Source organism: Eucalyptus grandis, chromosome 8 (assembly GCF_016545825.1).
Source record: "Eucalyptus grandis isolate ANBG69807.140 chromosome 8, ASM1654582v1, whole genome shotgun sequence".
Classification (NCBI taxonomy): domain Eukaryota; kingdom Viridiplantae; phylum Streptophyta; class Magnoliopsida; order Myrtales; family Myrtaceae; genus Eucalyptus; species Eucalyptus grandis.
Genome location: NC_052619.1, coordinates 64,688,223 through 64,703,142, shown reverse-complemented (window position 1 = coordinate 64,703,142; position 14,920 = coordinate 64,688,223). Strand labels below are relative to the sequence as shown.

The window sequence follows — 14,920 nt, the reverse complement described above, 5'->3', positions numbered from 1 at the left end:
ATAAGTCACTCTGATGAGTAACTCAAGAAGAGTTGGTAGTTTAATCTGGGGAAAAATGGTAATCATTTAAATAAAGAATGGTAAATTCATATAAGAGTTTTAAAATTAAAGGTATTGGCAAAAAAAAGACAAATAAAAATTGGTAAAAAGAAAAAAAAGAAAAATTGATAATCTGCAAAGTATAAAAAAGAGTTGGTAATTACATAAAAGTGTTAGTGAGTTACCAACAAATTTACTGAGAAATTAGAAAATCAGTAATTTTCTATCAACAATTATTTGCTACTTTCCGGCTCATTCAAAAATTTAGCAGTCCGACAAGAAAAATCTGTCTTTTGAAAAACGGAAAGGCAGAATCGTCCTTAGTTTTTATTATCCTGTGTTTTGTAGCTCATTATGTTTGCAAAGCTTATTTAGATGAGTTGCAATATCAGGCAAAGTGAGTATTTGGTTTATGATTCTAGGAGTGCTTTTAGAGTGGGCGGAAACATAAAAAAAAATACGCTACCTACTTCCCAATAATCATTGTCGTATCTTTTTTTTTTCCTAAAGAAGAAGGAATAGAATGCTACAAACCAGAAGAGGTATCATTCATCACCTACTCTAAGCGAAATATAGACATACATTCTACTCGAGACGAGACAATCGAAAAAAAAAAAAAAAAAAAAAAGCATTGTGGAGATATACGTGTGCGGCGATAGATAATCTAGTCTACTCTTCTTTAAATTAATTTTTATCCAAATGGATAGTATAAATATTTCGATCTTACTATAGGACACTGCTAAAAAAGAAGATGAAAGATGATTTGATGTTCCGAGATTAGATTGAAACATATTTTCTTAGAAGAGCATGGATGTAAATTTCGAGCTCTCCCTCTTTATTTGCAAGAAAAGAGAAAGGGGAATCTAATAGTCAATCATAACATTGAAATTATGGATTTATTTGGTCGGAAGAGGACAAAACCCAATCTACCGGATAAACTCTGATCCAAGGGGGGTTAAATGCTTGAGTAAATTTGTAGCAAGAGCTACTAGCGTGGTGGGATCTTAGGAAGGCCTAACTCAAGAAAATTACAAATGGGCTTTGGATCTAGAAACCCACTAGCGACGGGACCGAGCAGGAGCGATTAGCGCCGTAACTGGCCGTCCTAGAAAGTCGCCGCCAGTCACGCTCCGGCGCAAAAATAAAGACCAAAAAAAATCGAAAAAGGACAAATGGTCGCATCCATGCATGGCCCATGCAGGTCTCGAACCTGCGACCTTCGCGTTATTAGCACGACGCTCTAACCAACTGAGCTAATAGGCCTTGACGACGGCGTTTGCGTGTGAAATTAAATACGAATCTTGAAAATCTTGATCGAAAACAGTTCATACAGTAATGAGCGAGAGGGTCGGAAGGGAAAGGAAACATTGGTTCTAAGCCGGACGCGATCGGATCTGCTGAGCGACGTACGAGGCGACGCTCGCGAACGTCTCCAGCGCGATGAGCATGTCCCTCGTGATCTCGCCGAGGGCCAGCGTGAAGTTCACCCCGTTGAAGCAGTCGTAGGCCGGCGAGGACCCGGGGCCGGCCTTGATCACCTCCTCGTACTGCTTCGCCTCCGACAGCTCGTGCGCCCGCCTCAGGTCGGCCTCCACCTTCCCGTACAGCGACGTGCAGTTCGCGTACCCCTTCTGGGCCTGGGAGTCGCCGGTCGTGTTGTCGCGGAAGCGGGCAAAGGTCTCGAGGTTCCGCTCGGCTTGCTTCCGGGCGAGCTCGATGGAGACGAGCGAGAAGAGAGGGAGGTCGGCCGAGGCGGTCCGGGGGTCGCCGTTCAGGAGGGACGCGCAGAGCTCGTCGCTCTGGGTTTGCGAGCAGACGGTGGAGATCGCCTGCTGAGAGACTCCATTGCAGGGGGAGATGAAGAAGGACGCGGAGAAGAAGAAGAAGAGGGAGAGAGCGGTCAGAGTGGAGGACATTGTCGTATGCTGGGTGGTCTGATTTTAATCGTGTATTATGTGTTATCTATATATATATATATAATATAAATATATGATACTGGACTGGATTTTGTATGCTTTTTCTTTCATTGATTGTGCTTGTGTGATATCGAATCTTGTGCTGGTGCTATATCTCTTTCCGGAAATAAAGTATATGGAATCATTGTATAATAAAAAAATAAGTAAAAAATAATTGTCCAAAAAGTATATTGCACGGTAACCAATTCAATATTAAATTCTTCAATCATACCAATATAATTCTTTCCACTGAGTTGATTAGATATCGCTGAAATAGATTCTCCTGATCTTTGGGTGAGGCAGCTCACCTACCGAAAGGATCAAATTTGCAAAATTTATAGCAGCCACCGGTTATGTGATCTCCTTTTATAAGGTGGTAAAAGCTAATTGTCTTCTTCAAGATTTTTATTTTCATTTTGATAATTAGAATATGTTTATGTCTGATGAACAATAATGCTTTTGTTTTGAAGTAAGAAATATGAGTAATTTATTGTCCAAAAAATTATTTAAAAAATGGGTGTTTGTTTTTTGTCCTATTGTGCGTAGCTATTAGTTTTGTCAATTACTTTAATAGAACAAAACAAGTACAAGTAACGGCCAGATGTGACAAATGCTCGTTGACGAAAATGACGTTGAATAAGCACTTATTGCTTTTTTTTTTGGTAAAGTTGAATAAGCACTTATTGTTTTTTTTTTTTTGGTAAGAAGAATAAGCACTTATTGTTAGGCGTTGCCAAACGGACAAACACCGCTTTCAATTAAGAAACATTTAAATAAAATCGAAATGCGTTAAATGATTATATTATCTATAAATAAACCAAAAAAATAATGATAAACGTAACCAAATGATCTCTTAATTTCTCACTTAATTATCATTTTTTGAACATGATTACTGTAAAATTAATTCCTCTAGCAAGTGCCAAATTGGGCAGTTTTGATCGATAACATTGTATTGTCTGTTACTAGAATGAGAATTATACCATCTACAAAAGGTATGAAAGTTAAAGAAATAAATATGTTTTAATTGTAAGGTTCCGCTTAATTCGCAGAAAATGAATGATATGAAACTTATATTAGGTTGATTCGTCGTGTCAAAGAAATATTTCGATATTCGCAAATCGGACTAAACTCAATTAGCATTGTCCTTAAAGAAATTATATCAGGTTGATCCATTAATGACAGGCTTAATAAAAGAGGTTAAAGGGGTAATACAATTACAATGTAGATCGGCTAAGTATAAGTCGGACGAGGCTAAAACGTAATGCAATTACAAAATTTGAGAAAGATTATTATTTTTTTTCCATCTAACAAGTGAAATCGAATATATGACTCCATTTGTTTCGCAAAAAAAATTGACATTTCTAAAAGTATTTTCCAAGAATTCATTTTTTAGTAAAATAATGATATTTTTCCGGTGTTGGCTAAAACCTAAAAATAAACTAAAAATTATTTTTTGTTGTTTGGTAAGGCAAATGTCATTTGATTTTCTTAAATAGACACACTACCCGAGTGCTAGTAATTTTTGTGCATGGGTAACCAAGAAACTTGGCACGGGCATTCAGGTCTAAAGCCGGATCCTCGACTCTTGGGCATTAGCATGGGAATTGGTCTTGGGTGCACCAAATCAAGCCCGAGAACTTGGCGCTCATGTGCAGCTCCCTAGCATCTCAGCTTGGGTCTATAAAGGTCGAGCCCAAGTCCCCCTAGATTCGTTGTGGCCAAGCTTTGGACCCTAGCACCTGGGACTGGGATCCGGATCATAGTGCTTGGGCTTGGGTCAATTGAGGTCGAGCCCAGCACTTCGGTATTGTACCTGCATTTGAGTCCATTGAGGCCGGACCTTGAACCTAATGCCTGAGACTCGGTCCCCCACACTCGAGACCTAAGTCCATCAAGGGGAGGGGGCTCAAACCTTGGTGCCTATGCTCGAGTCCATCAAGGCTAGACCCTCGGTCCTCGGCGCCTAGCCTTAGGCCCAACATTGATGGACCAGTGCACAAGCGCAAGGGACTTGAGCGAGGGCACAAGAGTCTTAGGCCCAACCTTGATGGACTCAAGCTTGGAAGTCAAGGACCTAGGCCTCGATGGACTCGGGCATGAGCACCATGGACACATGATTGGTCTCGATGGACGTGGGCATGGCCTAGATGGATTTGGGTTGGGGCGCTAAAGTCCTAGGCCCTGCTTCGATAACTCGGCCCAAGCTTTGGCGGAAAGGAGGGGGAGGGGGTGGGGGGGAGGGGCACATCTCCTTTGCCAAGGGCTCGAGAACAAGCATCAAGATTCCTACATTCAAGTGTAGAGTTTCGGTCCAAATGTTAATATGTAATTATATTTGAAAAATGATTTTCAATTTCTTAAAGAAAAATTCATTTTCCTAAATTTAAGTTTTAATAGGAAAACATTTTCCATTGGCTCATTTTTGAGTTATTTTCCTAAGTGATCCAAATGTAAGAATATAAATATATATATATATATATATTTTTTTTTCTCTGAAAATTTTTCTATGAAACAAATGGTACCTATGTTTATTTATTTATTTTGGGTCAAGTCCTATCTTACATTCGTATGCAGATAAGAAACCGTACCCCCTCACTAACATGTCCTCACCCCAGCTCTTGAGGATGTGAGAAATCCCCACACTTCTTCCAAAGTGGGAATGGTGGCTACTAATATATAAAGCAAAGATGATCTCCTACTGGATCAAAATCCTCTTTTTCTTCCCGAGATATGCTCAGTAATTATTTTATGAAGATTCCATCTAGGGGCAGATGCATAGATTAACAAATCTGTTTTATCTCTCACATATTGTTTCCTTAAAATTTGAATCTTACCTATTTTACAAACAAACTTACCAAAAAAATTTCAAATCTAGAAATATTTTCATTTTCCGTGTATATATGCATGCGATTTCCCTTATTGCGCCAATAATGTCTTTTCGTTGGGTACTAATTTGCATATTGGTAGTAAGGCGATCATGGAAAATCTTTTCTGTGTCAATTCTTGTATACACGCAAAGTTTGTGCATCTAATCTTGAAAAAAGAATAATTTTATCATCCACAGAAATAGTTAAATATAACTTATTGTCGATAATGAATTTAAGCAATACAAGCAACCTTTTAAAGAAAATAATTTTCAAATCATCTACTCTCCGCATGGAGGAAGAAGATGAGAAGAAAAGAAAAAGAAAAAAGAAAAGAATAAAAATAAAAATAAAAAGAGAAAATAAAAAACAAATAAAACCTTAAATACGCCACAATTGGTCCAATTCTACTTGTGTAATTTTGTTTCCCTTTTTCCTATTTTGATCACTCACAATGAATGGAACCAGGATCGGTATTAATTTTTTGTAGCATGTAAAGAAGCAGTGTAGCTAAGCCGAGGAATTATCTTATGGTAAAAGATGCTCAAGATCCAGACATTTCTTTGCAAAGTTTACTCTATTTTTCATTAAAGAAGGAATATTTCATAGAAGGAAATAAAATGGAAAATCAGACCGATCAATTCAAGAAAAACCACCGGTATTGGACCTTTTCCACCATTTAAACATTTAATTGAACTTCTGTATTTAGGACAAAATATACACAATTTAGTTGTTCCCCAGCTAGACAGATATTAGGGTTTGACCCAATTTAATTTGCACTAATGTGATGCAACAACATTTACGTGTATAAATTTTATATATGACGTCAGCATCTAGTGAAGCATACACAGTCCAAACAAAGCTCTCCATCTAGTGGGAACATTTCCAAAATCAACCAAAGTAAAGAACTATAATATTGTCCAGCCCAAGCTCCTCGTGCCTTACAAAACACAGGCCTTGCTTGTCCAAAGAGAAAATTAATTAAACATAAGCACAATCAACCATCTTTCACTCGCGCACGAACTTGGGAAACACCCGTGGCGACCTTCATTAGGCAGCGGACGGAGCGGAGAAATGATCGAGGGTCCCGGCCTCCGACAGCGCCGCCAGGAAGGGCTGCAAGTCCACGGGCGGGGCGCGATCCTGCCCTACGTAGTTCTTGTAGTCCAGCGACTCGTCGTCGAAGATGTCCCGCCATTTCTTGACCAGCGCCTTGATGTCTTCCCTGTCCATGTTGGCCTCCTCCCCCATGAACCGCCACGGCTTGGACCCGGCCGCGCAGTAGTGAGCCACCTTCACCTTGTCGAGGTCGAAGTTCTCGGGGTGACGCCACAGCATGGCCGTGACGAGGTTGTAGACCGGCGGGATTGGCTTGTACACCTCCCTGAAGTACATGTTCAAGAAGTCCTGCGACGAATTTGGGGACACCAGAATCAAACATCTAGCAATCAAAGTCACTACATAGTCCAATTTCGAAACGATTAATGTCATAAGATCACTCGGATCGAATCAAGATTTATCCTACCTGCTCAGCAAAAGGGGTTGGAGGGGTGATCTTGACTGTTTCGAGCAGGTCGTGGCAAGTGTTGAGATTCGGCTCGAACACGAACATGCCCGCGTTGAAATAGAGAGGCGGCTTCGGGCCGAGGTCTTCGGGCCACCGGACCTTGTTCAGGTTCTGTTGGCAGTACCCAATCTTGTTCTGAGGCGTATGGCTCCATGTCTTCTCGCAGAAACAGTCCATCACGGCGTAGAAGTTGCCGTCCGGGAGGTCGAAGAGATGGTCTATGTTGTCGAACACTTGGATGTCTCCGTCGAGGTATATCATCTTGCTATACTCGACAAACTGTCAATTTCGATCAAAATCATAGGAAAAAAACATGCCTAAATCAGTAATTTAAATAATGACCAGTTGTAACGCTAGTGAATCATAGTGATTATAGGATAAACCGAAAGATTACATAAGAGTTGTATTTATGGAGTTAGAAAACTAGCAACATCTAATTAATTACCTAACTTGACGCTGATTTCACTAGCTAATGCCTAAAATCGATAAAAACATGGTGGAGAATAACTTGGAAATCGATCTTATGTGGCAAGCACAAAAAAATAAAAATAAATAAATAACGAAATTAAAGGAGATTTATTCTTCTTCGTTTTTATCCGTTCCTTTTCGGAATTTAATGGAAAGTTCACACACAGCAGAAGTATAACAACGCCGAACCTGTTTATAAATTTACCAAATAACCCCCATCGATAGCCAAGGACCATATTCAGATACCTTACAAACGTAGACCCGAATATGTCAAAGCGACGAAACAAAAAGTAATACGTGTAGCGCATGCAGAGCGCTTTACCTCCCAAATGCGAAGCTTAGAGTAGTTGATGACGTAGTGGGGCATGGCGTACTCAGTCCGGTGGTTCTCCGGCGGGTGCACCGGCTCGATCTCCCTCACCACGCACCCTTGCTCCGCCAGCATGCGGCGGTGCTCAGCCGGCACGTCGGGCAGCATCGCCACCACGAGCGGGTTCTCGCTCCGGGCCTTCCTCAGCCCTTTGGCCAGCCCAATCACCCCCTTCACATAGTCCCCGTTCCCCGCCAGGAACGTCACGTACGCGCAGCTCCGTGCGCCGGCGGGCCTTTCATCCTCGCTGGTCTTGGCGGTGGCGGCAGCGGCCCTGGTGACGTCGGGCGCCATTAGACGTGGGTTACGGTATGATGGTGCAAAGACAGGTTTGGTTTTTCCGGAAAAAAAGCTCGAGAATATGGTTTTGCTTGAGGGGACTGAGAAGGTGGGAGGAATAGGTGTTTATATAGAAACTTTGGGTCAATTTATTTAAGATAAGGAAAATAATATCTAGAAAAATTCTAATTAAATGAAGGGATATAATATTATTTTCGGAAAATCCCATAAGGTGGAGTGAATCTAGGATGTTCAGACCGCCCTAAAATTTTGGCGATTTTAGTGCACGCCCCCACGTGGACGAAAAACTCCGTCGTGTCATGACCGTTTTGGTTTGACTTGACGAAGTCGTTTTCGCTTCGATCTCTTCATTCATATCCACCATGTGTCCGAATAAAACCTTATGCCAAGCGTTATTCAGAAAATTCATTAAAATTCCTTGAGAAACGATAACGTACACGTTGTCCTTGATTAGAGACATTACGAGAACACAAGGCGAAATAGTGAAGCGGGAGATAGATTTTTCCAGGTCGTGCTGAGTTATGGTTGTTGGAAGATTTGAATGTAAGGGACCATAACATCAACTTTGTGGAAATTTAGCTCGATCGAACTTCCTAAAAGCATGAGTTTTCAACTCTGTGGGAGTTGAATTAGGCATCGTTATTTCCATTGTCACCGCCTCCTTGTAAGGCACCACCATCCCGACCCGACTTGACCTGAAAGCATCCTTGCCGAAGGCAGTCGTGTAGAAACTCAACGCAAAATGGCAAAGGGGTGGAGCGGAAGGTAGATTTTTTCAGGTCATGCTGAGTTATAGTTGTCGGAAGATTTGGATGTAAGGGATTATAATGTCGAATTTATGGATATTGAGCTCGGTTGAACTTCCTAAAAGCATGAGTTTTCGACTCTATGGGAGTTAAATTGGGCATCATTACTGCCGCCGCCGTCGCCGCCTTGGAAGGCACCACCATCCCGACCTGTCCCGACCTGAAAGCATCCTCGCCAAAGGCGGTCTTGTAGAAACTCGACGCAACGTCGCTTGGGCTCAATGGCCTGCCGTACCACGCTTTGGCAACCGGATACGTTATGGACATGCAGAGATTTCGGGAGCGCTGCGTGAAACACGAGATGAGCTGCCAGAACCGCCATCGTTTAAGCACGGCCAGCCGAAACCATCCCAGAACGAGTCCATAACCTTTTCTGCTCTCTTTTCCTTTTCTTTCTGTCGTTTCCTTCTTTCTTTTGGCGATCTTGACTGGACAAAAGTCCTTCTGCGTGCATGCAACGTAGCAGGCGACACTTGGCTTTAGGTTTTTAGCGGTGCCGGCTCGTCCGGGTCTCGTTCCGGTACGCTGTTCCCATCCATAGTTCCAACTTCTTCTAGTCTCCTCCCACGGAAAGCGACGTGTCACGTCAAGTTTTGCATAAAGACGTGTGGTGGGACCGAAGTTGCATCACGAGGAGGAGGAGCAAAACGAAAAAGATAGTTTAAAGTATAAATGAAACCTCGGACTTTTAAGCATGATTCGTGACGTGACTTAGATTGGCAATTGGTCCTAAAGGAGGACTTCCCGTCAACTGAAAAAACCATATATTTTGCCGAGGATTGAATCCTCTGCACTTGCTCAGGAAAAGCCGACCTGATCAAGGGTGATGATGATGTTTCAAAGTTTTCCAAGCTTGGGACCGAAAGTGAGTCGAGTGATTAGCGCGGTTTGATAATTGACTGAACAACTACTAATCCCTTTTCTCTTTTGACTCCCCGCTAATCATCTAGACTTTGGAAAGTCGCGTAATGTTTTATTCTCTTTAAGGTTTTTTCCCGATGAATTATTGGGACACTTGCATCGACGGTGTCAAGGAAATGGTATATGAACGACTCCATACACCGTTCGTCTGAAAGAGTAGATGGGTGTATTATCGAATCAAGGACGGATGATGCCGCTCATGTGAAATATAAATTACATTTGACAGTAGTTGTGTGACTTGTGTTTTCTGTTTTTCTTCTTTCCGTCATGATATTGTTCCTTTTTCTGTTACGTGGACATTGTTGAATGATGTTTGAAGAGTCAAAGATTACGAGGATTTCAGGGGACTTTTTTCCTTTTATCTTGGTGTGCTTTTCCCCTTGGTTTTCGCCCACTAAATTTAAGTTCCTTCATATCGGCGGACAGTATGATTACCGACCAACTTTATCACAATTAGGATTTGACAATGTTTCAATCTCTCCAGTAATTTGGGAGCAGATCAAGGGGGCCTTTCGGTTGAATTCTCTCCCCCCTCCAATTTCTTTGTTGACACATCAGCCCTCAATCCCAAAAAAAAAGGACCAAGAATAAGTGGAGAGGGCTGATATTTTGTGAGGATGGCTTAGGCACTCGACTTTTCTTCTTAGGCCTGATGGAGAAAATGAGATCGGGCCTAAGCTTTGTGCATTTGGCGTTTCCTGTCTGATGCCAAGTTTGATGTCCCTAGCAACAGTGATTTGAGATTTCAGGGGCAAGATTCGAAAAGCACGGAAAAGCAGAGAAAAAAAGATCAAGTATGTTAAGGTATGATGTGCTTAACTTGTGTCGACACGGATAAGTGAGTTTGGCAAGAAGATTGGAAAGGCTCGAGCAGAGGTCTAATCTAATCTCGAAGAGTTCCTACCAAGCAATAGCGCATCGAAGTATAGATAAAACGCAGATTTCAAATTCACATACATGACTAAGACATGCTAACATGAATTTGCAATCCGTTGCTTTGAGCTAAGCTACAGTAAGAACTGCTAGTTCATTGGTCATGAATTGACTTGTGCTGTACATTTGGATTCAGATCACAGCCTTCTCATTGTTTGGCACTCGTGTTTTCCTCTCTGTAATACCAACTAGTAGACCTCCGCAACTGGTGTATGCATATGGGTTTACAGTTTAGTCGATCCCGAAAGACTTCTATGTTGCTCCTTCTCATCTTCAGCTGATATAATGCTGAATGTTCAACTGGGTCCAAGTAATGAACCTTCTAATTGCAAAAATCAGCAACGTAGTCTCACTCTAGCAGAGAGCATTTCTGGATATGTTTCTTTCTAGTTCGATTTAAAGCTACAAAATGCAACAATTGCATCTCCCCAATGACTTTGCCTAAAGGAAAACTTTTTGATTTCAATTAAGATCATGAAGTCATGGAGGCCTTGTGAGAGGGAAAAGAATAGCATAGAGCAGAAAGAAAGAGAAATCTGTAAGATGACGACAGAGAGTTTGAATCTGTCTAGCTCTGAAGAACAAGACTCTTTCCGAGGATCATGTCATCGGTGGTGAAATCGGCAGCTTTTCTGAATGTCCCTCGCCCAAAGTCCAGGTTGTAGGAGTCCGCAAGGCCTTCCACCAGGTCAAATTCCGGTTTCCACCCGAGCACACTCTTTGCTTTGTCGACTGACGCAAAGAAATGCTGCATGCATTTTCAAATGTGAGCCACATATTAATGCCCATAGTGTTGTATCTTGAAGGGTTTCTAGAGGAAATGCACTATCTATTGCAACCTAAAAAGTTGGCAGGAATTTTATATGTTCTGCAGGTCTATGACATCTAAAGAGGGGGGGAAAAACCGCCCTCATTGGAAGTGATTTTCAAGTTTTCCGCCTTCCTGCTGATGTGATGTATGAATGACCAAATGCATGTAGAACTGTCCAGGTAGGCGTTTGAGTTTTAGCTTCAGAACATGTATGAAAAGGGGTAGTTCATCGGAGATCATGCAGGATGACAGGTCTGTGGCAGTGAAGGCACTTCAGGTGAAGTGCTATTTTCGTTAACAAGATATTTTGTTCCATTTTGACGTTGGTCATAAATCACTCTGTATAGATACTTGAGGAATGTATTAATTTCATTTTCTGCATCAAAAAAAAAAAAAAAAACACACTCTCTTATGTATACCTGGTCACGGAATGGGAATGCCTTCTTTTTCCCAAAATCAAACTCCTTGGGATTGTAGTGGATGATTTCAGGCTCTGGAAAACCAGCAGCCTAAAAAGACATGTTACAGAAGGTTAATGTTGCTGGGTAATTCAAGCCGAACACTAGTTAATTCCTTATCCTTTAGACTTTGAGTGGTAGCCAGAAGTACCTTTGCGCATGCTTTTGCCAGCCCCTCGAACGTCACATACTTCTCTCCTGAAATGTTGAACACTTGCTTGCTGGCTTTCTCATTGCCAAGAACCTGAATAAATGCTGTTGCCAGGTCCTGTTTTCACAACCCAATCACATCATATCTCCATCCATAAACACAAGTCTAGTCTATACAGTATTGGATATAGGAGAATTGACTTGTGCACATTTTCTTTTTATTTCATAGAAGCAAGATATTCTCATTATCTATCCTAAATCTACTTCAGCTTTAACTAGCTCAAAGAATGAGAAGATAATGAGGATCATACAGAGGGAACTCGAAGATAGTTGGTCAGTCACAAATTTGTTGGAGACTGACAAAAGAGAAAAGTAGCAACTACCAACCTTAACATGGCCAAGCTGAGTTATTTGCGTTCCAGAGTTGGGAATCGGAATCGGGCGGCCTGCTTTCAGGCGGTGGAAGAACCACTCTTCTACCGGGTTGTAGTTCAAGGGCCCGTAGATATACACTGGCCTCACTGAAGTCCAGTTGACATCCCTTGAGGCCAACAAACTCTCGGTTTCAAGTTTACCCTTGTGCCTACTCTTTGGGTCAACCGCATCTGTCTACCATTGTGCAAAAGGAAATTTGACGAGGAGCATAAAATAAAAGGAGAAAAGAAATGAAATCTGAGAATTTCTGTCAGACCTCTACTATTTACGCATGCCGTGAGAGTATTTGAAGCTACAGTATCTTAAGGAACATACCTCACAGTGAGGCAAATAATCAGACTTGAGATAGACACCAGCTGAAGAGCAGTAGATGAACCTGAAGATAAGTAAAAGCTTCATAGGTCACTAAATTCTGCATTTGTCAGAAAGCATTATTTGGAAACTTTCAGAGCATGCAATCATTCATAAGGGGTCTGATTGCATGAAATAAAGGGCAGGTGGAAAGGCAGTTGAATAGCATTTCTGTCCTATGACTTGAGCCCAGCAACCTATAGCTATACGCTGAATTTCATAAGCATTGAGATCACAAGATTTTCACAGTTTGTATGATGCTCTGTGGCTAAAATTGGATTGCTGAGAAACAGTAGTCTGAGCCTAAGAGCAAGAAATTTGCTCAAAGAATCAGATAAGTTCCAGGAACTTTTAGAGTAACTTGATAGAGATGAAAAAAATCCGATCACGCCAGAGAGAGAGAGAGAGAGATAGTACTGTTCTAGGTTTGGCAGCGCATCCAATATTGGTGCGACTTCATCCGCCTCTCGTCCTGTAAATGTGAAAGAAATCTTATTTATTATTTGGAGGAGATGGTGATTTATTTATGATACCTAAAAGCACAGGATCTTGAGCATCCTAGCTGGATCAAATCATGTGAATATCAAATGCATTGAGAGAGAACTGAACAAGAAATCACTGCATACCGTTAATGTCATAAACAACGTCAAAGCCTTCTGCAGCAAGACTAGATTTAACAAAATCAAAATCCTTTCTGTCTCCTTTCAAATGCAGGATCTGACAGAGAAAATTAACATCACATAAAAGAAGCTCAGCACAAATCATTTTGAAGCAGAATTTTGTTGAATAAATCATCCGCACCACTTGACTACGCCCAATGCAGTTACCTTGGATGAAAAATCAGCGAAGTCCTTGTCCGACTCACCAGGCAATTGTTGAGTGATGGGTGCTTTTCCTCTGGTAAACAAAGTGACCTACCAAAATAGCTAGATAAGCAATAAAGGCAATGAAAGGTGTTTATCGACATGAGAAACAATGAGGAAAGGATGGCACACAACTTGCCGATACCTGATGACCTTCTTTGACAAGTAGTCTCGACAAAAACACACCGATGAAACGGGTGCCTCCCATGATGAGGATCTTCTTATTGCTTGATGCAGTGACCCGCAGTGCCCCTTTAGGCTGCCCCACCTTCCTCTTATACTATAACAACATACAATCAGCTTTACTTTCGAGCTGAACAAAACTATATTTCCCAATTTTCCATTTCAGAGTTCTCCAAAACAATGTTCAAATGCAAGAAGATCGTCAATGTATTGTATAACAGGTTGAAGCCCAAATTTGAGCCCTCGGTGTCAACTTCCATTGGACATATAAAGCTATATGACTGTTCTTGCAGAGTCACTTTGCATAGGAAATGATCATGAATTGTGGGAAAGGATACAATCATAACAGCTCAATCATACTATGCTTGATGGAGAGAATGAAATGACATGCTCGTCTTTTCCTTAGTAACAGAATGTGTGTTAGTCAATTCATTACAGAACACAAAACCCAAAACCAAGATGATCAATGTTACCTTGAGCAAACACCCGGTAAAGAAAAATGCCAACCTTTAATGAAATTTCATGATTGAACTACTCTGAGAGAGAGAGAGAGAGAGAGAGAGAGAGAGAGAGAGAGAGAGAGAGAGAGAGAGGGGACCTGAACGCAAGCATGGAGTCGGCTGCCATTGAAGTCAGAGAAAGAAGAAGGGAGGAGAGAGATGGAGGAAGGTGGGTGGTGTTGAGGCTGCACTGCCATTAACTTTGCCATGGCTCACTTTCACACTATGCCCCTCCCTCTGCTTCTTCTTGCAAGTTTATAATGAGACTCAGAAAACTTCTCGGTGAGGGGAATTCTTGCTGTATTTGATTGTGTGTCCATGCTTTGGTCTTGCAATGGTTCTCTCATTTCTGTCCAGTTGGGATAAGACAATGACCCACCCCAGCCAGCTTCGGTTATATCCACACACAACCCAGCCTCTAACATTCTGCTTCTCCTCTTCACTTTTTTTCTTGTTTTTTTATTATATTTTAACAATTTATTTTGTGCCGTGCTCTTGAAAGCCTGCTCTAGCCACAAATCACGGTGATACTTTGCATTCATCCAAGCGACTCTGAATTCTCACATCTTTGACAAAACCATGAAAGCCACGGCACTCGTTTCCCTTTTTCCTAACCCTCTTTTTCATTCTCAAAGTTCTGTACCAAAGAAGCATGCCATTAGTAAACCCCAAACAATGTACCATCTCCATAGTAAAAGGTCTCATTGTTCTTTATTCTCCATCAAGATTATTAGCTTGATTGGACAACATATCCATTGAAGACCTAAAATCGTCTTGCATGACATTATGTCAATACATAAATGAGTGTCAATCTAGAATTGTGATAAATGACAGGTTTGCCTTTATTGTCCTTCTATGAATATCCTATATCGTATTCCTAAAATTTTGAAAACTAATAGGTTTTATGTATCAACTAGACTATTGATAAATGACAGATTTGCTTTTG

General features: G+C 41.3%; 3 protein-coding genes and 1 non-coding gene across 4 annotated transcripts; all 4 read right to left on the bottom strand.

Moving 5' to 3' along the window:
• Nucleotides 1-1,228: 1,228 nt before the first annotated feature.
• TRNAI-AAU lies at nt 1,229-1,302 on the bottom strand. The gene has a single exon. It is a non-coding gene; the product is annotated as a tRNA-Ile (tRNA).
• A 110-nt stretch (nt 1,303-1,412) lies between these two features.
• Nucleotides 1,413-1,955, bottom strand: LOC120287437. Its single transcript, XM_039300237.1, has one exon. The coding sequence runs from the start codon at nt 1,953-1,955 to the stop codon at nt 1,413-1,415; it is 543 nt and encodes a 180-aa protein (XP_039156171.1).
• A 3,794-nt stretch (nt 1,956-5,749) lies between these two features.
• On the bottom strand, nt 5,750-7,623 carry LOC104414689 (galactinol synthase 2). Its single transcript, XM_010025850.3, has 3 exons — nt 7,216-7,623; nt 6,384-6,704; nt 5,750-6,265 (listed from the first exon to the last, which is right to left on the bottom strand). Exons 1-3 carry the CDS (start codon nt 7,555-7,557, stop codon nt 5,909-5,911), a joined length of 1,020 nt encoding a protein of 339 aa, XP_010024152.2. The 5' UTR covers nt 7,558-7,623; the 3' UTR covers nt 5,750-5,908.
• Nucleotides 7,624-10,458: 2,835 nt separating this feature from the next.
• On the bottom strand, nt 10,459-14,296 carry LOC104414688 (chloroplast stem-loop binding protein of 41 kDa b, chloroplastic). The gene is made up of 10 exons (XM_010025849.3): nt 14,073-14,296; nt 13,437-13,571; nt 13,256-13,342; nt 13,055-13,145; nt 12,846-12,900; nt 12,393-12,453; nt 12,030-12,251; nt 11,644-11,760; nt 11,454-11,543; nt 10,459-10,971 (listed from the first exon to the last, which is right to left on the bottom strand). The coding sequence occupies exons 1-10, from the start codon at nt 14,181-14,183 to the stop codon at nt 10,792-10,794; spliced, it is 1,149 nt and encodes a 382-aa protein (XP_010024151.1). The 5' UTR covers nt 14,184-14,296; the 3' UTR covers nt 10,459-10,791.
• Between the last annotated feature and the right edge of the window lie 624 nt (nt 14,297-14,920).